The 23739-nt window shown below is 35.9% G+C and overlaps 3 protein-coding genes and 1 pseudogene across 4 annotated transcripts; all 4 read left to right on the top strand.

The window, feature by feature from the left end:
* Positions 1 to 152: 152 nt before the first annotated feature.
* Positions 153 to 1590, top strand: CYCP2;1 (cyclin p2;1). The gene is made up of 2 exons (XM_059596325.2): positions 153 to 628; positions 1158 to 1590. Exons 1-2 carry the CDS (start codon positions 201 to 203, stop codon positions 1429 to 1431), a joined length of 702 nt encoding a protein of 233 aa, XP_059452308.2. The 5' UTR covers positions 153 to 200; the 3' UTR covers positions 1432 to 1590.
* Positions 1591 to 2808: 1218 nt separating this feature from the next.
* On the top strand, positions 2809 to 3400 carry LOC148585219 (uncharacterized; annotated as a pseudogene).
* A 2290-nt stretch (positions 3401 to 5690) lies between these two features.
* On the top strand, positions 5691 to 14065 carry PEX22 (peroxin 22). 2 transcript variants are annotated; one of them, XM_059593401.2, is made up of 8 exons: positions 5692 to 5986; positions 9373 to 9609; positions 9701 to 9748; positions 10872 to 10928; positions 11009 to 11110; positions 11760 to 11825; positions 13395 to 13496; positions 13629 to 14065. In XM_059593401.2, exons 1-8 carry the CDS (start codon positions 5882 to 5884, stop codon positions 13731 to 13733), a joined length of 822 nt encoding a protein of 273 aa, XP_059449384.1. In that variant the 5' UTR covers positions 5692 to 5881; the 3' UTR covers positions 13734 to 14065. The 2 variants fall into 2 exon arrangements, with proteins under 2 accessions (XP_059449385.1, XP_059449384.1); XM_059593402.2 differs by lacking the exons at positions 10872 to 10928; positions 11009 to 11110 and having other exon boundaries at positions 5691 to 5986.
* Positions 14066 to 15663: 1598 nt separating this feature from the next.
* On the top strand, positions 15664 to 22461 carry ATXR2 (histone-lysine N-methyltransferase ATXR2). Its single transcript, XM_059593931.2, has 15 exons — positions 15664 to 15817; positions 16195 to 16270; positions 16948 to 17033; positions 17125 to 17492; positions 18108 to 18220; positions 18333 to 18364; positions 18546 to 18697; positions 19478 to 19565; positions 20072 to 20120; positions 20309 to 20363; positions 20563 to 20632; positions 20745 to 20814; positions 21555 to 21631; positions 21905 to 21961; positions 22121 to 22461. The coding sequence occupies exons 1-15, from the start codon at positions 15734 to 15736 to the stop codon at positions 22229 to 22231; spliced, it is 1488 nt and encodes a 495-aa protein (XP_059449914.2). The 5' UTR covers positions 15664 to 15733; the 3' UTR covers positions 22232 to 22461.
* The last annotated feature ends 1278 nt before the right edge of the window (positions 22462 to 23739 follow it).

Here is a 23739-nt window from a genome sequence, read left to right as displayed (position 1 = left end):
TTCCATCTACTAAACTAATATCCAACCATCCCTAGAAGTGACAGATCAGGAAGTACACGTGTCAAAAGTCCAGTTCGTCTCCCTACAAACTAGATAACATATAGACCCGGAAGCACCCCACTCTTTGAAGTCTTTTTAGCATCCAAAATGACTACAAATTCTTCCTCACACCTCGCGGAAAAACCACCAAAATGGCCTAGATGTTAGCTACCGGTGGGTATAATAACCAAATCCGGCAACCAGAGCCGGAGCCGGGCAGCGCAGAGACCACCACGCCGAGAGTGCTAACCATATTGTCTTCCGTTTTAGAGAAGCTGGTGGCTCGAAATGACCAGCTGGTGGAGTGCTTGAGCCAGCAGCTGGATGATCAGTTAAGCTTATACAGCTCGGGTCGGGTTGGGAAGAGCTTGAATGCTTTTGATGGCGTGAGAGCACCAAGCATAAGCGTACCCAAGTACCTGGAGAGGCTATACAAGTACACGAGTTGCAGTCCATCTTGTTTTGTGGTTGGATATGTGTATATAGACAGGCTGCTTCACAGGCACCCTGACTCCCTCGTCATTTCCTTGAATGTGCATAGATTACTTGTTACAAGCGTTATGGTTGCTTCTAAGATGCTAGATGATGTGTAAGCTCTCTCTCTCTCTCTCTGTCTCTCTGTGACATGCCTGCTGTATTCATCTTCCTTTGGCTTGTATTCTTGATGTGGGTGTGGTTCATTATAGGGAAATATGTCATTGGTTCTTGCCTGTTTGGTTTTTGGGGTACTCTTTGAGTTTTTCATATTTGAACATTTTTTCTATGTAAATGTAACCATTGAAATCCAACTGAAATACCTTAACACTGTTCTGAATTGGATTGACTCGATCAATTCCATTGGAATACTACAGCTCGTTCTGCTTTGAATATGCAATGAATTTAACAGAATCATTGCATATATATAATGCATACCAGGTATACTGTGAAAGCACGTAAATTCTCTGTGTTTTGTTTTCTGTCTTTTTCTCTTTACTTCTCACTAAATCGCATAGTCTCGACAAGACTATACAGCGGACATGTAGCTTGAGAGGCAGGATTAATTAATCTGTTCTTCCCAAAAGAATAGGCAAGGTTTGTTAGAAAACTAACGATCTTTCCCTTCCATTGAACTATTACAGGCATTACAACAATGCATTTTATGCTCGGGTTGGAGGGGTAAGCAATGCTGAATTAAACAGGCTGGAGCTGGAATTGCTGTTTCTGTTGGATTTTGGAGTTACAGTGAGCTCTCGGGTTTTTGAGAGCTACTGCTTGCACTTGGAAAAAGAAATGTTATTGAATGGCATCGGGCAGAAGATTGAAAGGGCATTAATTCCCAGTGCTGTGGATGATTTGACTGAAATATCAATAGAAGATGCACAGAGTTCTTCACCCCCTCAGATAGTGGACTGACCTGCATTTTTCTGCTGCTCCTTCTTTCTTTTGGCTCAGAAAATCGTGAATTAATGTTGGCCATGCAATCATGCAATATTCATGGGCAGGTTTCTTGTTCGTATCGTATAATCATGGATGCCTCAACAGTCCACATTGATAATGTTAATATTCCAACACTTCCACATTGATGATATTAATATTTAAATGCTTCTTCTCACGTGTTTCTTAAACTCCTTTTCGACATGTAAAAAATGACTCAGAATATTTGAGTGAAATTGAGACAAATTATTGCGTCAGAGTTTTAATTTAAGATCTCTATTCTAATACCATGTTAAAATACTTAAATAAGCTAGCAAATGATCGCTACTACCTTATCCGTCGTCCGATCATACATCGAACGATGTGTTCTATATCTCCATCTTGATCAGAATGATCAGCTTATTCGGACCTATCCAAATGAGGCACATTGGATCCTTCTCGTCCGAACCTATTCCGAATGCCATTTCAAATGAGGCTTTTTGGACTCCTTCGATAAGCCTTCTAAAGAAGCTTCGTTCAAACAAGTCTTCGACCTCGTCCTTACGCCATCGTCAGTTCTAGTTCTTTTCATAAATTCAAACACAATCCGGCAAACATCAATTAATATTATAATACTATCATTCAATTATATGAGAGCTTTAGGCGAATTGAGATTTCCAACAATTTAGATAGCACATTGTGAGAGATCTTATATGCGACTTACATGCCCAAATAAATTTTGAACTGCCTACCTCCTCCTATTCGGACAAATATATCTCACGTACACTCTCTCATACGTGAACATTACTGGAAATCCTTATCTGTATTAGTTGTAGTAGAATTGCAAGCATTGGTAAGTTAAATTCCACTTTTGAAGATGAATATGTCAATTTTTATTTGTTTTTTCATCAGGTTAACAATTCATGTGATATTTATTTTTGTAAAATGTGAATTTGTAAAAAATTGTAGTAAAAACAATATAGTTATTCAAGTAATTTCTAAAAAGTTTATGCTAGCTGATGGTAGAATCTTGAAAAACTAATCAACCTCCCAAAAAAAAAAATCTGAGAGAGGTAGAGATATTCTTATAGTTCTAACTTGCCAAGGCAGGACAGATTGAACACATAAAAGATTAGATTGGAGAAAACCCATTTTTTTTTTTAAAAAAAAAAACTATTATCCTTTATAATTGTTGCGGTTGTTCTTGCCATCAAACTGATAAAAAGCATGGGCCTCATTGGGTTTCCCATATTTGGAAGACGGGCTCTTTTTTGTCCTATTTATTGATTTCCTAAACTCCTTACAAGATCCAATAGGAATCTGACACGCAAAAGAGCCGACTCTTCTTCTTCTTCTTCACCTTCTCTTCAGAATTAGATGGCAAATTCCCCTTTGCCCGCAGCAGATGATGATTTGTTGGTCAACATGCTCGTGGTGAAACCGGCACCCCCAGAAGGTACGAAGAGACCATGAAAGCCTTCCTTGTGCCGCGCAGGCTGTTATCCTCTGAGAATCCTCAACCGACGTCGTACCAAACCTCCTTTCCCACACAACTCTCCCGCAGTTGTTTCACCGGTGTCCTCCGTTCATCAAAGATGTGTCGGAGTACGTTTGTTCATTGGCTAGCAACGCGCAGCAGAGTGTGTATGTCTACCACGTGGTCACGGAAGAAGCAGAAGAATGTCTGTGCTTTTGGGATTACTTTTTTTCGACGGAGAAGTACTTGAGTTGCAGGGAAGATATAATTTGCATGGAGTACGAGTCAGAGCATTGGCTGGCAATTCCCAGTGGAAGGATTTCGCTCCATTTGGACGACGGAGAGCAGCCGCCGCAGAGCGAAAGGGCCAGGCCATTGGATTCCGCAGTAGAAGCGCTGAAGGAGCTCGAACTTGAAGAGCCTGCGGGTGTGGGGCGTGCCATCTGCTTACATGATCAGGATGACATGAACGCATGCGAAAGCGTGGATTAATTCTCATGGACTAAAAGAGTCCTACAGAATTAGAAAAAGAAAAAGAAATAGAATCCTATAGATGCTGGTTTGGGTTTGGGATTTTTTTCTAGTCTGCTTAACTTGGATTCAAAATTGCAAATATCGAACAATAAAAAATAAAAAATAAAAATAAATATAGAGAATTGGAATTATGTTTGGGTTGTTTGAAAAATATAAAATTTTAAATTTAATTGAGTGTTAGTGATGTCAAATCACCTAAAAAAAAATAGAAGTTAAGAAAAATTGAAAAGAATTATATTCCCAAACAAGCGGTAATGGCGCTTAAAAATTAAGATTCTCAAGTTTATTTTGCACTTTTAATTTGCCTCTTTCGTTGCCAATTTCTACTGACTTGGGATGATGTCACTTGACCCATAAATGATTGAAATTGTCTTTAATATCTCAAGGTCATATCTGTTCATGAAATATAATTATGTTTTTTTTAGATTAAAAAAAAAAAAAAAAAAAAAAAAAAAAAAAACTAGCCATAGAGACCCATTGACTGTTTTGTGGAGTGGTTGTATTTCTTTTGCTGGTTTTATGTTTATTTGATGTTTCATTTCTATTTCGCTGCACTCTTTGTTTTTTTTTGGATTGCTGTCTCTCTGTTCTTATTTGGTCTGATCTAATAGAGGAAACTTTTGTAACTGATGGTCATTCTTCATTAACGGCTTCATTCCGGTTTTCGGCAGTACCTCTCTTGCAATAACCATTTCATGGTGGTTATTGTTTTTACCGCTTAAAGCACTTCATTGAATTATTTGCTATTTATTACTGTTTTGTGCGGCCTTAGAGAGGCCCGGCTTCTTTATGATTTTTTTGGGGTCATGAATAAAATTATTGTCTATTGTTTTGTGTTTGTTTGTATTGTCTTTTTTGTTTGAGCTTTGTTGTTGGGGTACCTATCTCGTTATTGTTGTTTCCATATAAGGATGGATATCGGTCAAAACGGTTCGGTTTTGGCTCTTATTGGTTAGCTCTTATTGGTTATTAACCGATAATTTTCGGTTAAACGGTTTCTTAACCGATACCGAACCAATAAGAATTTTAACCAAAATTATCGGTTATAATGGTACACGGTTAAATGATTCGGTTAAACCGGTTAACCGATTATAAATCTCACATTTTTCAGTGTTCTCTACTTCTCTAATCCCCAAGCACCAAAAGGCAAAAACTCTTACTTAAATTGAATCTTTGATGCTAAAAGAGAGGTCTATGAGAGCAGATGGGGGCGGATGTTGCGAGAATTGGAGAAAAAAAAAAAAAAGGGGGGGGGAAGAAAGCCATTCTCCTGCAATGGTGAGAAGGAAAAGAAAAAAAAAAACAATGTGGAAGAAAGAATTTGCTGTGTGGGAGGAGGAAAAAAAAAAGAAATATGTGGCGTGGGAATTGGGAAAAGAAATGGTGAGAAGGAAAAAAAAGAAAAACAGAGGAAGAAAGAGTCTGCTGCATGGGAGGGGGAGAAAAAACAAAAAAAAAAACCATAGGGGCTCGAACCCACAACCACAAAGATCTAAGCCTTGTGCTTTAGTGCCATACCAACTGAACTATATTAGTTTTGTTACCAACCTTCCCCCATACCGGTTCTTATTGGTTAAAACGGTTAACCGATAACAAATGATTAAGCAGACCGGACCGGACCAACAAGAATTTTGGTACAAAATTTTTGAACGATAAGAATATTGGTTAAACGGTTACAGTTAATATGGGTTCGGTTGAAGCCGGTAGAGGGCCGGTTAAACGGTTAACGATTAATCTGCCCACTCCTATTTCCATATAAACCACTTCCTTTATTTGAATTTTTTTTTTTTTAAAAAAATAAAAATAAAAGGTTAGCCATGGATCTTCGGCCATGTAATCGAGCCAAGCCAAATCAAGCTTTAAAATTTCAAGACCCTAGTCATTGAGGCCCATGTCAGGTTGTAGGGCTCTTGCTATGGAGGTGTGGAGTCTGTTGACATTTATATATAGCTTGAGTGTGAGTCTCTCCCCTTTTCATGGCCATGGAGGTTGGTCCAACCATGATATATTTTTTCTTACTTTTTTGTTTTTTAAAAAATTTACGTGACACAAGATCACGTGATACAATTTTCATTTAAATTAGCAGAAAAATGTGACCAGAGGGAGCAAATTGAAAGTACTGATTAACTTGAGGGATGAATTGTTAATTTTTAAAACTTAGTGGGGTGAATGTAAATTGATTTAAGTTGGAGGGGATAAGTTTATTTTTCCAAACAATTTGTACAATCGAGAAATAAAAAAAATAAAAAAGTCCTGTAGAACAAGCACCTACTCTCTTTTCGATCATAGACGCAAAGTACAACTCTCTCTTTCTGTCTCAAAAATCGAACAGTGCTAAAGCGATGGACCTGAGAATTTGAAGCGCTCTCTTTTTAGGACTGTGCGGCTTTTTGAAACGACGACGTTTGTTTCTTCGTGTTGATTGGTTTGGGTTCGGCCATGGCAGAGTCGTCGAAAGAAGAGCTGGTCCAGCTGATCAAGCGCTTCGGGGCTTATCTCACCGTCAAGATTTCCAATCTCCTTCCGATCTCCCTTCAGAACCTGGTTCGTACGTCTATTCCTTTTTCTGCCAGTATCAATTTCGAAACTTTCTTGAAGTTCCTGCCGGATCTGGTACTCATTTCGCGCCAAGAATCCATCGCTCTCGTCAAAATTTATGTCGTAATCTGATGGTGTTTGTTAGTTTATCCTCTAATTTTGATTTTCTCTTTGATTTATGCCGAATTTGGTGCTTGTTTGAATGTTAATTCGGGTATAGAGCAGCGATTAGTAATTATGCGATTTCTGATGACGAAATTTGATATTTTGGTGTGTAAGTTGCTCAAACAGGGGCACGCAAATGCAATTTTAATGGGTTTAATTAAATTTTGTATAATTTTAACGAATAAAATGAAGATTTAGGCATCACGGTGGAATTTGAGTAGTGAAGCCTAATGTCCATTACTTGAAGTTGGAATTCGATTTAATAAAATAAAAAGCGCCCCCCCCCACCCAACGAAAAAAAGTTGATATATATGGGCGGCCTCACATGTTTTATTGTAGCAACAATCTAAGTTAATCTTTTTACCTCACTTTCAAAGATGTTTTCATTGTTGGTATGGAAAGGTGAATTATTTTGCGCCTAGTGGGATTACTGGCATTTGCTCATTTGAATCAATTCAATGAGCTATCAAAATACTATCTTTCTTAACATCAGTAGTAGTAGTACTAGGTGGCTTGAAGTCATGTTGTTCTCGCACATTTGCGCCCTAGCTCCTTTTAGGGTTGGGTGGCTGGGAATTATTTCATTGATTATGGGAGTAACATCGTGCTATCAAAAGTAGCTAAGGTGGCTATTGCACAAATCAGTATTGCTAAATACGGTATCAAGTCTCACATGGCCATGCCTAGTCTAGGGATTATGCTGATAGAAATTTGTTTAGAATGTCCTGTCAAGGGTTATATGGTTTTTTTGTCACAACTCATGGAAAACGCTAGCCAACATCTGCATTATCACTCCAAAGTTAAGTTACAATCAGAGCTTCCTAAAATCACTTAATAAAGCTCAGTCTCACCTAGTAATGAATTAATATGGGACTTCGGCACCCATGAGCACCTTTATAATCCACGTACTCACTAGGAACAATCCACCAACCCAATATGGGACTAACATTCTAGGGTGTCACAATGCCCTCACTCAAATTCTTGACATCATCATTATGGCCCATGTCATGTAATGCCCCAACACCACATGGTGTTACTAGGTTGCTTTGATACTGTTTGTCATGACCTAAAAAAAGCGTTAGACATATCTGCACTATCACTCTAAAAGAGCTAGTCATGTTACAATTGAAGCTCCCTATAATCACTTATAAAGACCGGTTATAAGTGATTCTAGTCTTTGTAAAGACTAACTTTATTGTATTTTCTGAGGAGATGCCTTTTTGGGGAAAAATTGCATAATTGGATAACATTTTGTATTCCTTTGTTGCACTTTTTGTATTTGTAAATTCCACTTTGATGGGTTTTTTTAGTAACTCTTGTGGCTTGAGACAGGGAGACCTATTGTCTTCCTTTCTGTTTGTTATTGTAATGGAGGCATTAAGTAAAATGATTTCTGCTATAGTGAACGCGAGTCTTTTATCGGGCTTCTCGGTGGGGTCTAGGAGTGGTGGTGCCATCAATATTTCTAGGGCTGGCAAAATGGGTTGGTGAGTTAGGTTCGAGTCAACCCGCCAATCGATAAGGGTAAACCGAAACACGACCCGTTTATCTAAACGGGCCAAACCCTTAAACCCGAACATGACTCACGAGTGACTTGTCACGACCTGCTTAATAAATGGGTCACAAACGAGTCAAATAGGTTGATCCATTTAGACCCAAATGCGACATATTTAACCTGTTTGACCTAACCGAAAACGACCTGTTTGATCCATTTCAACATGTATTTATTATATAAAAAAATATATATAATTTGATAAATGGGTTAAGTGGTTCAACCCGTTTATGCCAAACCCTAACCCTATAATTTTGTGATAAGTTCACGGGTCGTGTCAAAAATTGTCAACCTTAAAAATATTTTTCACCAAAACAACACTTTGATTTTTTGAGAAATATTGACAGTCCACTCTTCCAAGGACTTAGTACCTGTGAGCACCTTTATAATCAACTCACTCAATATAGACAGTCCACTCTTCCAATATGGAACTAACATTCTGGGGCATCACAATTTCACTAGTGAAACTATAAATAGTGAATAGATAAAGAAACAAAATGGACTAATTTAAGAAGTTTAATTTTTATAATTTGATGAGTAGCTATACAAACTATGGCCAACAGCTACCTTATTTTCTGTTTGGGGAACATCTGACTTATGATGTCTTGTCCTTGGTGTAAACATTGCTGAGTGTTGTAATGGATAAGTTTCTGAACAGAAATGTGTCATTGATATAGTATGGGGTTTGCTTCTTTGGAGTCATTATTTGGATTTACGGTCTAAGGAGGCTCTTCAATTGTTTGCTATCTTAATAGTGTCTTCTAGAGAAAAATGCCAAGCACTATGACTTGTAGCTCTTTTGAACCAGATGATGTATCTAGTTGGACTTTATATTGTCCTTTGCTTTGTTAAATTCTGTTGAGTTTTCAAGAGGACTTTTGTAGCGTATATTACCGCTTAGCATGCAGCATTGTGAGCACCTCTGAGTAGTAGTTCCTGAGAAAAATGGGTTATTCGGGCTTGAGAACTTAGTTCCTACAAGGAAGACCAGAGTTTAAGAACAGAGTTATCATCTTTCGGCTGGAAACTTTTATTTCTGTGAAAACTGTAATTATTTGTGCTCCAATCTTCATGTTTGCAACACATCTATTATTACAGGATGCTACAAATGTCTCAGAGTTGAATGTTAAAGCTTCAAAAACTCAAGATTCTGACCTTCCTCAAGCGTTCCTTCTTTGTTCCCAGAGCATTGTTTTATTCTTCTCTAATGGTCTTTTCCTCTTAGGGAGTGTGATGTTCTCTTGAATTAAGCTAATGATGTGATGTTCTCTTGAATTAAGCTAATGATGTGATGTTCTCTTGAATTAAGCTAATGATTTTAAGGCTATGCAAAAGCCACTACCAGCGAGGATAGAAGCAGTGGCTCATGAAAATATCTGGTAGTCCTTTGAAAGGAGGGGGGGAATTGAATTCTGATGGACATAGAAGTCTATATTAAATGCTATCAAAAGTATATGGGTTGCTTGATAAAAAATGGAGAGAGAGCAATGATGTTTAAGAGAGAGAGAGCAATGATGTTTGAAAGAAAGAACAACAGTTTCTATGGGCCTTATTTCTAACTCGTGTTATACAGGTTCAATCAATTAGTTTTTATCTATGATTGGGAATTATCCCATGCACTGAATTTGTATCTGGGGTGATTTGGGATTTCTAAGAACTTTCAAATTGGTAGCAGAATTCACGATCTTTCGGGGCTATTGCGGGGCTTGCTGTTGCAATAGTCTTCACTTGGAGGCTTTTGAGATCACCTAGTCAACCTCAGAGAAGGCAACCCAAACGACAGGCTGGAACACCTGGTAGTTCTGGTGTCAGTACCCCTTCAAATGTAAACTTGGTACCTCCCGGAGTTTCTCCATCCTTGGAGGATTCAAGAGCACAAAATGTTGTTGATGAGTTCTTTCAGCCGGTGAAGGTTGGTGTTGAGTTTTTTGCATGAAATTTGAATTATATATTGCTTTAATTTGACTTGGTTTAATCTAACGTTGCTTTTCCCCCCTTTTCAGCCAACTTTGGGGCAAATTGTAAGGCAGAAATTGAGTGAAGGAAGAAAGGTAATTAGCAGATGCTCAATGATAGTCTTATAAGCGAAGCAAGATTATCTTGTTTTGATTATTATGTTCTTTCTATTTATGGAAGGTCTTAAGGAAGTAGGAATAGTTCTCAAACAGCTACCAATTGAACTAAAATCTATGATTAATGGATACTTTGCTTTTCTTTGTCAATGTGAATATAGGTGATTCCTCTATTTTGAATCAGGATCTTATAAAACCTTCATCAATTTGCCAGTTCAATGGCCATGCAGGACAGAATTGCCTGCCTATAGCTTTACTGATGGCAGACTATTCACGGATCTTATTTGAGTCAAGTATTCTGAAATAAATTTGTAAATATAGGTCATGTATAATGTGTGGTCAGGATTCAAATTATCGGTAGCTGATAAGTGTTGGCGTTTTTCGCAGTCTCCGGTGTCTGATTCTTATTGGATTGACGATAATCCCATACAGTCGTACTTGTATGCGCGTCTAAAAATTTAAGGGAGGAAAACAAATAATCATATCCAGAAAACTGCATATATATATAATTTTTGTTTTCCTAAATGCTAAATGAACAAACTTTAGAGTTAGTGCACCAAGTAACAAGTTGTAAGAGGACAGGTTTGATGAGTTTTTGATGTCTGTGTTCTGGGTCTGGGTTTATTAACTTATTGAAAATTTTAAAGTAGTTGAAGGGCTGCTCTACTTCTGAATGAGAAATATAAAGTTCTACAATATGTGGAGCACAAAATTGTCTTCTGAGTAAAATAATAATAAATACTTGAAAAAGATAACTAAGAAACATTACAATAGAATGATTTCTGAAAGATGTGATTCTGAATTACTTTATCTTAAAAGGGTGTGTACAATTTGAAACATACATGAAACTTAAGTGATTGGGAGCCAGTGTTCCACTCCTTGATTGCCGTGCCTTTAAGCTCTTCACTGCATGTTGTAAAGAATAACTTCCAGAGTTTAACTTCATGAAATCATGGTTTGATTTCTACTTTTATTTTGGTCTAGGCTTATAATATATAAACCGCCGGATTTGCTACTATTTAATATTTCTGAAAAAATAACTGCAATTAAAGATTGTTTTTTCTTATTCGCTTGTAGTTTGTATGACCTGTTATATCTGTAGGTAACATGTCGTTTGGTTGGAGTAATTCTTGAGGAAAGTAGTCCAGAGGAGATTCAGGTGGTGAAACTTTGTTTTTAATAAATTTTTGTAAAAGCAATCTGGAAAAGGATTGACATTGTTTACTATGTTCATGGCAGAAACAAGCAACTGTGAGGTCCTCTGTGCTGGAAGTACTATTGGAAATCACAAAATTTTGTGATCTTTACCTCATGGAAAGAGTTGTGGATGATGAAAGTGAAGTGCGTGCAGACCTTGTTAATCCTTATTTTGTGACGGTTAATCAATACTTTATTTTTGTTGAAGTGTGTTGTGTCATGTAATGTGCTAAACAGTTCACAGTGCCAGTAAGGAACTTCTTAAGTGCTTAACTGTATATATTACTGTGCTCATACTCTCTGCATGCTTGCCATGTTCAACATTTTTAACATATTTTTGTAGCATGGAAGCCATAACATGGAATTAATATTTTCTTAAATACGAAAATATTCAAAATCAACTGTACTATTTAATAATTGGTTGAGGTTAAATTTTTTGGCTTGCTTCCCATGCACTTAGAGGTTTGTGTTCTTGTAATATATTTAATTTATGAGGATTTTATTCTTAAAATGTCTTGCAAATTTGTCCCATCTATAAATACATGGATGGATATGTTGACATAAGAGCATTGGCGATGTATAATTCATGGACATTACGTACTAAGATCTCTAAGCTGTTATTTTTTATCAGCATAGTTGGGGTTGTTTTATCCTAGTTGCTGCTAACAGCTAGTGTCTTAACATATTCACTCTGCAGACTGCTCTATATTAGCGTTTTCTTGCTGCTGTATAGTAGTTTGTTAACTATTAAAAAGTTTCCCTCGTCATTTATGGGATGAACTTTTGTCTGCAGAGAAAAGTTCTGCAAGCTTTGGAAGATGCTGGGGTTTTCACATCCGGTGGTTTGGTCAAAGACAAGGTAAAAAAAATGTGTACCTTAAGTTTTATGATCTTAAAAGCAATTGAAATCTTGTTCTAATGATTGTGGACTTACTGGACAAGCATTGTGTCATGTGTATGGATGCATATGCACACACCATGTACCTATGCATCTATGTACATAAGCAATCTGTCTACCATGATAACAAAAATAGGCCTTCAGCCTTCTGCAAAGAAGCGGGACACACCTCATGAATATAATAACAAAATTGCCCCTCATTGCACATGTTTCTGTCCTTTATTTTATTTTACTGTATGACCTTGGCTGAAATGGGAATCACTGAAAATTATGAAGCTTTCACGCTTGGAATCTAATCAGCAGTTGATATCCTTGGATCATAAGGTTCTCTTCTTCCAGAGAGCCTAAAGAACAATTTATTATAATAGCATCACAAAATTAGGGAAGATTTTATGATCCTTAAGTGGACCAAGGTTCCTTTGAGAGTTGTTTTTTTCGCTTGGTTGGTCCCTAGGGAAGATGCTTAGTATAGACAGCCTTAGGAAGTGGCATGTCATTGCGGTCGATAGGTGCTATATGTGCAAAGATAGATGGGGAGTCCGTGGACCATCTTCTTCTCCACTATGATGTTGCTTGCGCCTTATGGAATATTTTTTTAGTCACTTTGGGATCTATTGGGTTATGCCTAGTCGGGTGGTTGATTTTTTGCTTCTTGGTGGATTGGCGGTAGCACTCAAGAGTGCTGTCGTGTGGAAGATTGTGCCCTCTTGCCTTTTATGGTGCCTTTGGGGGGAAAGAAATGATTGAAATTTCAAGGACCGCAAGAAGATATAGGAGGAGCTTAATTTTTTTTTTTTTTTTCCTGTGTGTCTTTATACTTGAATAGATAGATTTGTAGCTCCTTTGATGATTAGTTTTAATGATTTTCTAGTTCTTTTTTCTCCTTCTAGATTTGCGTTTATCTTATGTACTTGCTGTGTACCTAAGTTGCACTTTGCTCTTTTAATAATATTTGGATTACTTATTAAAAAAAAAAAAACCCACAAAATTAGCTTGAGGAACAAGAGCATTGTGGCTAGCACTTGACCAAGAATGATGATAATTAGTGGGAGGACCATATGCATGCACACCCAGTGACATTACTGCAGTAAAACAACAGTCGACATTATTATGGGCACAAAGAATGAAAAAACAACCAAAGATAGTCAATCCTGAGTTCTTAATAACTAAAGCAAAGAACTCAAAATTCTTTGACTACAATTATAGGGAAGAAATGTGTTGACACAGTCTCGTAGATAAAGATTAAACTCTGGCACCTGATCTTGCCGTTTGGCTTGTCAATTCTATTGGCTAGGAGAACTTGTAAGGAGATCAAACGCTGCAATGACTATCCTTGTTCTGGTTGCAAGCGTAAACTTTGACATCTGTACCCTGCTAGAGAACTCTGAATTATAAATAAAAAAAAACTCTGGATATGAATGGATTTAATCTGCTTTGTGATTAGTATTCACCAATTCAGATGACCTGTTTTTATGTTTTGTTTTTTCATATTTGTTATAATGTCATGATTCATGTGAAATGCGTGTACAGGTTCTTTTCTGTAGTACAGAGAATGGGCGGACATCTTTCGTACGGCAATTGGAACCAGATTGGCATATTGACTCAAACCCTGAAATCGTCACTCAGTTAGCTGTATATTATCACCACTCATCATTTTTGGATAGATGTTGATGTTGATTTGCAAAAATGTTGATAATGTGTTGATATTAATATATTTACCCATCCTAGTGCATGCCTTCTGAATTTTATTCTTATCTGTTACAGAGATTCATCAAATACCAACTTCACATATCTCCTACCAGACCCGAACGAACTGCTCCGAACGTATTTAGCGCTCCATCCTTGGAACAGTTCTTTGGATGTGTTTGACTCTGAAGCCAGTAAAAAGATGCAAATATAGTTTTAAACTTTTCATTTAGGCTGTATTTTCTCCCTTTTGGATTTCATTCATACCCCGAGTTTCTGCTCGTTACAGCTAGATGTTCTTTGGATTCTCTCAGTACCGTTAAATTCGGTATTTCTCCAATGTTTTAAGGGAGAGAAGCTTTCTTTGTTTGAAATTTGTGCAATAGATTTGGTCACATCCAGACCTGGTCATGAGAAATTTCATCAAACGTTTGGTGTCTGTATTTTACTACAAATAAATTTTGGTATTCTGTGATATTGTTTTGCAATATTTCAGTCAGTTTGTCATTGTAACTTGTAAGCTGGTTGCTGTAGATTTCTTGACTGTATTGGTGAGTTTCAGAATGGCTTGCGTTGAGAACACGTGGTACTCTTATCTTGTGTCTTGTGTGCACATGCCCAAGAACACAAACAAAAGCCCTTCAATAATTCATTTTCTTTAATTCTCTTGAATTTATGTTGGTTTTTGTAGATTTATTGAGTGTATTGGCGTAACAGGCTTGTCAATGAAGATATGATTTTAAATTGTGAATTGAGTGGCGCAAATTATGAAAAAGGAAAATGATGGGAATATATCCTTCTTGAATATGGACCATCCCATTCTAAAATCAAATAAATGGATTTTAAAATGTTGTTGATTTAGTGAAATTTTGCCTAGACCTCCTAATTATCTTCCATAAAACAGCACTCCACATCAACATAAAGGACATAAGTAATGAAGTTTATATGGTAATTAGGATGGGTGGACTAGTAGAATTAACGTTTAAGTTCTAAAAATTAGTTTTGATGTAGCCATGGGGAGTCTTTAATGACTATAGTTATTTGGAGCAACTCTCACAACAATCACTTTGTTTGGTTACATTTGTTTTTTTAGGAAAATACATTTTACTTTCTCTGAACTATTCACCTATTTGCACTTTGACCTTAAATGTTTAAAAGGTGACACTTGACTCCCCCCCAAAACTTCCAAATTGTTGTAATTCGACCATTCTGACTTTTTTTTTTTTTTTTTTTTTTTTTTACCAAAATGCTCCCATCCCAATTTTTTTTTTAAAAAAAATTAAAAATTAAGGGGTTGTCGGCCACCCCAGTTGGGCCTAAGGGTGGCTTCGGCCACCTTAGACCGGACACCCCTTAATTTTTAATTTTTAATTTTTTCTTGGGATGAGGGTATTTTGGGAAAAAAAAATCAAAATGGTTTAATTGCAGCAATTTAAAAGTTTTTTTTTTTTTGGGGGGGTCAAGTGTCACTTTTTAAATATTGGAGGTCAAAATGCAAATGTGTGGATAGTTCAGGAGGAAAAATGTATTTTTTCCATTTTTTTTTCTTCCTTCTGTTTTTTTTCTTTTCAAAACAAAATCATTAACAAAAAAAACTCAAAACTACTTTTATTTTAATGGCATATGAACATTTTTTCAATCAAAAAACACATTCTAAAATGCATTAACATAGAGAGTCATGCTTTGATGTCAAAAGCTCCAATCAACCTCACTATAGTAGAATAACAAGCAACTATTTTGAGTATTGTTGAAGAAGGAAGCCGGAAGTGTCATTATAGAATTAATGAACATCATTTTAGATTGTGAAATGACTCATTTCTAATTCATACAATCTAGTTAAATGAATCGCCTTCAATCTATTGATAAAAAAACAAAAAATTAAAAAAAAAGGGGTGTATTTTTATTTGAATCACCTCTTTTATCTTCTCTTTCCCACATTTGCCCCAAAAATATAGAAAGAATCGATCATTCTTGAAACATTTAAATTATTATTTTGAATTTGAAATTTGCTATTTTTATTATTTATCAATATTACTTTTAATGGTTAAAATTATTTTGAAATTAGAACTGGTTTAACTGCCATTTAAAAAAAAAAAAAAAAATCAGATTATCAGCCGCCGACACACGCGAGTTGAGAAGCCGTGGAGCTGTTGAGGCAAAACCAGTCTGCTGTGTGGTTTCAAATGGAGACCGTGTGTCCGGTCGACGCTCAGTTCGGCAATGAAATCTGTGCTCTTCTCAATCCTCCTTCTCCTCTTCAAGTTCAGGCAATCTCTCTCTCTCTTCAAAACTTCGACATCAGAAGAGCTTAATTATCTTTTACTGTAAACCTTGCTCTTTTATTTTTGCTCTGTTTGTGTGCCGAGAAAAATGCAAGCAATCTAATCGTAACGGAGAAACACTCAGTAAAAATTAAAATTTTGAGTAATACATTTCCAGTTTCTTTCATTCCGAAATTATACAAAAAAAAAAAAAAAAAAAAAAAAGAAGAAAAGAAAAAAAGAAAAAAGAAGGAAATGGAGCCAGAAGGTAAAAGTTTGGCTAAATTTACTGGATTTTTAATTAATTTCTCCGGTCTTGAATGCTTCGATAATTTTATTAATTACTTTTTCTTTTGTTGTGTTAATGAATTTCTGTTATTCAGGGGTATTTCGAGGATCTTATATCGACGAGGCAATGGCGTGGTATCAAAGTGAAACAAAATGGAGAGTTTGGAAAGGGTATAATACATATTTTTTTTTGTTTTTGTTTTTGTTTTCATATATATATGTTTTTACTTTCTCTCGTTTGCACTTAAGACAGTTAGAGTATGTAATGCAGCTGTTTGAATCAGTAGTCCACGTGCTTGCCCGTCTTGTAATCGTTTTGAACTGGATTGGTTTAATGTACATTACCAATTGGTTAAGGTGTATTATTGATGAATTTTATGTTATTGTTTGTTCTAAGACGCATAGCCTTTTGTTAAATGGATGAGATTGCTGAGTTTTTAAAATGACTTTGATTGTGTATTAAAATTCGTTGATGAAGAAGAATCTGTATACAATCAACACAAAAATGGCCGCTGATTGATTATGAAACGTAAACTACCCTGTCACTGTGGTGATTGATGAAGAAGAATGTTCCTAAATTTTATTAAGTTTTGCTCCTCAAATAGGAATGAAAAGTTGAAAGTAGTATGCTTCGTGTATGCAATGTTAGCCTACGGTGATTTTTGTTTTGGAATTACAGGTGTAACTTGTTTTGTTTATGGTTGTATGTTAATGTCTTTAGGAAGTCTCATAAGTGTTAGCATTAGCGGACTTTGAAATGCTTGCTTTTAATTTTTGTCATTGTTGCTGTAATGGCTATTGTTGACATGCATTCTAAGGTTTTTCTTGCCAAATCTGATGAACTGCAGGTGTCTACGCTGACATGGACTTTAAGGAAGGGGAGCTTGTTTTGAAAGACCAGATGCTTGTGGGTGCTCAACATTATTCAAACAAGGTTTTGTATATTTTATTCTCATTTTGCTCTTTTTTTTTTTTTTTTTTCCATTATGGATGGCACATTTTTGATATTCCTTTCCACACTGCAGATTGACTGTTTAGTATGTAGCTTCTGTTTTCGTTTTATTGGTTCAATAGAACTTCAAATTGGAAGGAGGCTTTATTTGCAAGATATAGGGGTTTCTGTGAATCATGGATCTGATATGGAAACCTTTAAACACATATCAAGTGATTGCTATGGGATTGATTCCTGTGACGGAAAATACAATTCCCATTTGAAAAACTTTGACAACTTGGGAAACTGTGCTTCTAGCAGTTCCAAAGAGATATTTAGCATCCCTAGAGAAGTTGTGGAATCATTAATGAATGGTGAATTGGTGTTGCCTCACTCCAAAGAGTTCTCCTTGCCTTCAGCTGTTCCATGTCCTGGTGGATGTGGAGAAGGTTACTACTGCAGGTAACCAGTCCTTGCATGATGAGAAGTCTTTTCTTGTTAATTCATGTTTTAGCAATAACTATCTTAAATATAAGCATAAAAATGAATGCTTGAAGGGCTCGTAAGAGTTTGAAGATATTTTCTTTTCTTTCTTAAACAACACTTGTTAGATTTAGTGATTTCTTGATGCTTAGTGTCTGCTTCTACAGTAATCAATAATATCTACATAGAGTTTTTTCCTTTTAAATTGTTGCTATGATATCAACAAGACCATATAAGAAACATATGAGGCAGTACTTTCCCTAGTACAGGCATCAAGTGTTTGGCATAGCCAAAAAAGACCAGAAAAAGAAAATCTGGTATGTAATTGTTGCCATGCTATTATTATATGCACAACTTTGTGTTGGTACACAACATGTCTAAAAGGCACAAGGAGAAGCAATCTTGGTTCATAACTGGAGCAAAACTAAACTGCAAATAAACCTGATTTTACACATTAAAAAAAAGGAGAAGTGAATAAATCTACTTTTGACCATGTGAAAGTATTTTGAAAGTGAATGCATGTTGATGCACATTCTTCTCTGTAGCTGTCGAACATAAATTAATAAATTGTGATAATTTTGCCAATATTTGTAGCACATCATGTGCAGAGGCTGATTGGGAATTGTCTCATTCCTTACTTTGCACTGGGGAGAGGTCAGAATCATTATGCAGGAAGGCACTTATGAAATTTATACAACATGCTAATGGTAAGGATCTAACATTGTAGGTTATATAGCCACCAATTATATCATTTTGAAACTCTATTTGTTTTGTTTCTGTGCTCTCTCTCCCTAAAAGATTTTTCTTTTGGCTCCCCAGAAACAAATGATATTTTCCTCCTTGCTGGAAAGGTGAGTGTGTAATTATTGTAGGTATTGCTTTCGATTTTCCTATTTCTTTCATTTTTCGCGGTTCTCATACCAGCATTGCAAAAAGTACCTACCGTAACTACTTCATGTAGGCCACTTTTCCAAGAATAATGGTAATAGGGATGCCAGAATCATAAACTGATATCTCAGATTCTATTTTCAGGTTATCGCTTCCACCATATTAAGGTACAGGAAGCTGAAAGCAACTCATCTCAAAGAACAAAAGAAGTCTGCTACACCTAATATTTCAGACTGCTTGGATATATCTTTACTCTTGGAGGCATGGAAGCCAATATCAATGGGACACAAAAGAAGGTAGTTATGCATCAATGCTGCATTTCTATATTATGTTCTGAAAACAAAATCTCTAGTATTGTCACATAGTGCATTTGGGAAACAGTAAACAATGTTTTAAATAACAGAATATCATAATCCCTCTTGGGGGCATACTTGATGGTGGCCCAAAGAACTTGCAATTTCTAAAGTATGTACAATATGCCATGTGATGCGCAGTTTGTATTGCATGGTAGTTCAATATTACCTTTTTCTGTCTGTAGCTGAGATTCTCCAGGACATCAATTAGTACTTGATGACTCTTACTCTCTTTTCAATTTACTCAAATTTAATCAGATTGTATGAAAAGATTGAAGGCTTTCATTGAAAAAAAAAAAATCCTAAACTTAAACATTGTCAAGGATTTTGAGCTTGTATTGACTTTTGGCAGTAGTTTTGGGTATTCAGTGAGGTAAAATTTCGTAAATTCTCTTGCGCTATGCTCATTTTTTGACTGTACATCTAACTTTTTCTTGACATCAAACTCGCAATAAACATGCTTGTAATGGTATTGTTTGATGTCTTGGTAATGCTTTGGCAAAAAATTAGGTGTTCTTTTGAATATTTTATGTTTGATTGGTTGACAGCATGGGCTGATATTTGGATTGTCAGAGAGAACAAATTGTTCTCAGTATTAATTCTGTTTTCTTTGGCATACTCCTCTGCTATCTTCATTGTTCTTTTTTTTTGTATTGTTAAGATTGCGTGCGATACTTTTATATTGTGAAGTAGATTAGAAGAATCACTCAGATTTTTATATAGGTGGTGGGACTGCGTTGCATTGCCAGATGATGTTGATTGTTCTGATGAAGCTGCTTTCAGGATGGAGATAAGAGAGCTAGCATTTACGGTAAGACTTCCTTGAATAGATGGTGCATGTTACGTTTAAACATACTCAATTTATGTTGAATGATTTGGTACCTTCCACATACAACAGCTCACCTAGCACACCAAGTGAAGAGAGGAAAAAAAAAAAAAAAAAACTCAATAGATTATTGGAGTTTTTTTGGGGGGGGGGGGGGGGGGGGGGGGTTGTAATTATTCCCCAGTTTCCACCTATCATATGGGAGCTTAAACTTTTTCTTTTCTGCTTTTCTCTTTTGCTTCAAGTTTTTTGGCTTGTTCTATCACTTGGCCTGAAAGATCAACTTTGTTAATACAAGGTCAACGTATTGATTAGGCTTTAGTTCATGAAATGCAACTACCATCATTAGCTCCATTTTACACTAGGGAGCCTTTTCTATTCCAGTTTGTTCCAGATATTATGACTCATTCTCTTTGATGGATGGTAATATATTTTGCATCACTATTATGCTGCTATGCCAAACCCTAAGAATTCAATTTGAATCCTTTCAGTCACTACAACTTCTCAAGGCAGCCATCTTTGACAAGGAATGTGAGCTATGTATCCTTCCAGATGCAAAATCTATTGATTTTTGTTTTTCATTGTAATTATGCTTCTAAATGTTCAGGGCTCCAATCGATTCTTTGAGATCGTCTAATTCAAGTTTGCTTTACCCAACTCCCTTTTCGATAAAAAGGCAGAAAGCCATGATCCAAAATTCATTAGTTTCAACACTTAACTTGAACAAGTGTTTTCCCTGGAGATATATGGGCATATCATTGGCTTGTTTGAGCTGAATAATCTGTAAGAGTTATGCTCTCTCAAGGCTTTTCCTCTTTATAATTCCAGTCATCTAATATGTAGAGCATCTGCAATAAAATCAGTGATTGCTATGGAATGATTAGCCATTGCACCATTGCTTTTTACATCGTATGTGTTTCTTATTTTGGAATAATGCAGCCTGCCACTGTGTAACATTATGTTCAATTCTTTAATATTTCAGTGATTTGGTTGTAGCATCCCCTGTGGAGGATTACTTTTTGTACATTGATGATCTTCCATATCCTGAAAAGGTTTGAATTTATGACCTTGTATCTGTTTTTTTTTTTTTTTTTTTTTTTTTTTTTTTTTTTTTTTAACATCAAATAGTAAGTTTTTATGCCATTACCTTATCATTGATGACAGCAAGAAGCTGAGAAAATTACGCGACCATTTCTTGATGCTCTTGGAGATGACTATTCAGTTTGTTGCCAGGGTAAGATGAATTTAATTGTAGAATCTTTGTCCATATGTGCAAACAAGTTCATGATTTTCTCTTTCTTGTAATTCTTCGCAATATTTTTGTTTTCTCATTTAGTGCGAAACTATCTCATGGGTAGTCTGAATGTGTTATTCTTCAAGAGCTATTGCAATATCATATACTTTAAAAAAATTTCAACCAAAACTATTCCGTCTTCTGAATGTTGTCTGGATGGTAGAGTCGAAATTGGTTTTTATCAACTCCTGGCTTTTGGTGGTAGTGCTAACATGTTTCCTTCAACATTTATCAATAGACCAAAAAAGAAAGAAGGATTATTTGGCCTCTTTAAAAAGTATTCTACTGAAACAGGAGAAGCGCAAAGCATTGTACTGTATTCTTTCTCAAATTGAAACCCTGTAAAGCATTACATGCAACGTCTTACTTCTGTAATGCATTACAACCTATCAGATCTGGTTTTCACTATAGATCTTGTCATAAGGTTTTCTAGTTTTTACTGCTGTGCTGTTTTCTCTCTTTCATCTATCTGTCTGTTGCAATGGTAGTTGTCTTATTTACTGAATTCTGTGTTACTATTGCACGTGGTGCTCCTTTTTATATACTCTTCTTCCATCGAAATCATGTTTTGGCAAGTTGTGTCAATTGCATATTGGAAAGATTGCATCTTGCTATTTTTGTTTTTTCCGGGGGGACGGGCGCTCAAGTATGATGACTAACATAGTTTACTCTCATTTTAGGAACTGCTTTTTTCCCTTTGCAAAGTTGTATGAACCATTCCTGTCATCCTAATGCGAAAGCATTCAAAAGAGAAGAGGTATGTAAACTAGAAGTTACATTTTTGTAGCTTTTAATTGTTCGAGAATTTTTTGAAATACCGATTAGCAACATGTGCTGTTAATGATTTTTCACCTTATGTACGCTTATTGGGTGGAGATCAGTATGTCTAGAATTGAGAAACCTACTTGGAGTATATGATTATAGCATGTATACAGTAATTATAGATATGGTGGTTTATATTTGTGGGAGGACACTTGGTTTCCCTTAATGATTTTGTGCCCTTTTCATCCATGTTTGTTCTCTATTGGAGGACCGAGATGGCCAAGCTGCAATAATTTCACTCAAGCCCATCTGCAAGGGAGAAGAGGTAATCCGTTTACACAACTCACGTTAATATACTTCTTACTTCTACAACTGGTTGAGAATTACCCAAAATGGAAGCTCCCACATGAGTTCTTATGAGGAATGTTATTTATTTATTTATTATTATTACCAAGCATTATTTAACATTTTCAAGCATTTTCAGGTTACCATTTCATATGTAGATGAGGACCTTCCATTTGAAGAGAGGCAGGCATTACTTGCTGATTATGGTTTCAAATGCAAGTGCCCCAAGTGCTTAGCTGAGGAGCCATGACCAAAACATTTCAAAATTTCAGTTATGGGAAGAGCCTAAGACCTGGACAATATGCCTTTGAAAGAGCATTAAGTCACCAGGAAGATCGTTGGCTTGTTTACACCAACTTGTAGCTTTTCTTCTTCTTCTCCCTTTTTTTTGAGATAATATTCAGCATTTCAGGGTTTTGGTTTGTAAGAGTTATAGACAGTTCTTATTTTATTAATTCCATTGTTTTTTCTTGCTTTTCATATTTATCTTTCAACTCTTGGTGTATAATTTTGATCTGTGAAAATTGAATGCTTAATACTTTCATGATTAAACAATTCTCTTCAAATGTATGTAGTGATACACTAAATTGCACGATCAACATAGACAATGATACATGCTAGATAGAGGGAATAAGATTAAAGATTTGGCGGAAATGACTCTGATGCTTAAGTTAGTGGGAACTTGAGTAATTTTCTGGGCTCTTTTTAGTTGTTATCTAGGTAGCTAGCGTATTGACTCATTGAGGCTCACAATTTGAACCTACCTTACCAAAGCCCAAACCTGTATTCTTAACCTAAGCTAGTTGGGTGAACAGTTCATGTATAGTTACACGTTCGAAATGGCTAAGGTAGGCCTCTGTATTATCGTTCTTAACAGGAATCAACTTCATGGAATGGTTAGGGCCTCCATAGATTTTATTTCTTGATTTTTTATTTCTTGAAGACGAGAAAGCATGCACTTTTTGGTAACGTCCATTAGAGAGACGTTTTAGACATATAAAGGAGACTTCGTTTTAGAGCTTGTCGTGGCTCGTCTTGGTTAAGTTTCCCAACAAGAGAAACAAGGTGAGTTCTACTGCATAAAAAGTCTACTCTTTTGGGAGAAGCAAAGAGAAAGATAAAATTAATTGATCGTGGGATTGTCACCATTGCTTGCTTTTTATGCTGCTTGCATCTTTGGCTTGGCTAAGGTTGTTCAACCTCAAAGTGGTAGGGTAGGGTTGTACAAGCGGTTGCAGTTAACAGTTATTGGCTATAACCACAAACCGCAACCGCCTAACTGCTCCACTTAGGCAGTTAACGCTTATTTTATAGCTAGTGATTTTATAACCATTTTTTTTTTATTTGGGCTTTTGGAGGTGTTATAGGTTATTGTGCGTGTTTTTTAGGCTTATTTTAAATAGTTTTGGGTCTCAGTGTTCTAAAAAACAATAAATATGATGAGAATCTATCCCTAACTTGTTAAAACGACACTGTTTAGGTGTTTAACACCAAAACGGCATCATTTTAATGTTATATTTTTAATATAAAATATAAAATACATATTTATATTATTATATATAAGGGTAGGCGGTTAGAACTTATTAACCATTTTTTTCTACCCTTAAAACCACTAACAGCTCTGTCCAAGACGGTTAAGGGTTTTTTATAACTGCCTACAAAAACTTGTGACTTATCTAGAAAGAAAGACGAAAACTATAAACATGGAGTAATCTTATTTTTCTCTGATCCTCCATACAATTAACTTGAATGGCGTGA

This window comes from Corylus avellana, chromosome 5 (genome assembly GCF_965113065.1).
Source record: "Corylus avellana chromosome 5, dhCorAvel1.hap1.2, whole genome shotgun sequence".
Classification (NCBI taxonomy): Eukaryota; Viridiplantae; Streptophyta; class Magnoliopsida; order Fagales; family Betulaceae; genus Corylus; species Corylus avellana.
Note: the sequence above shows the minus strand (reverse complement) of the source record. Positions and strands in the feature narration are given on the sequence as shown.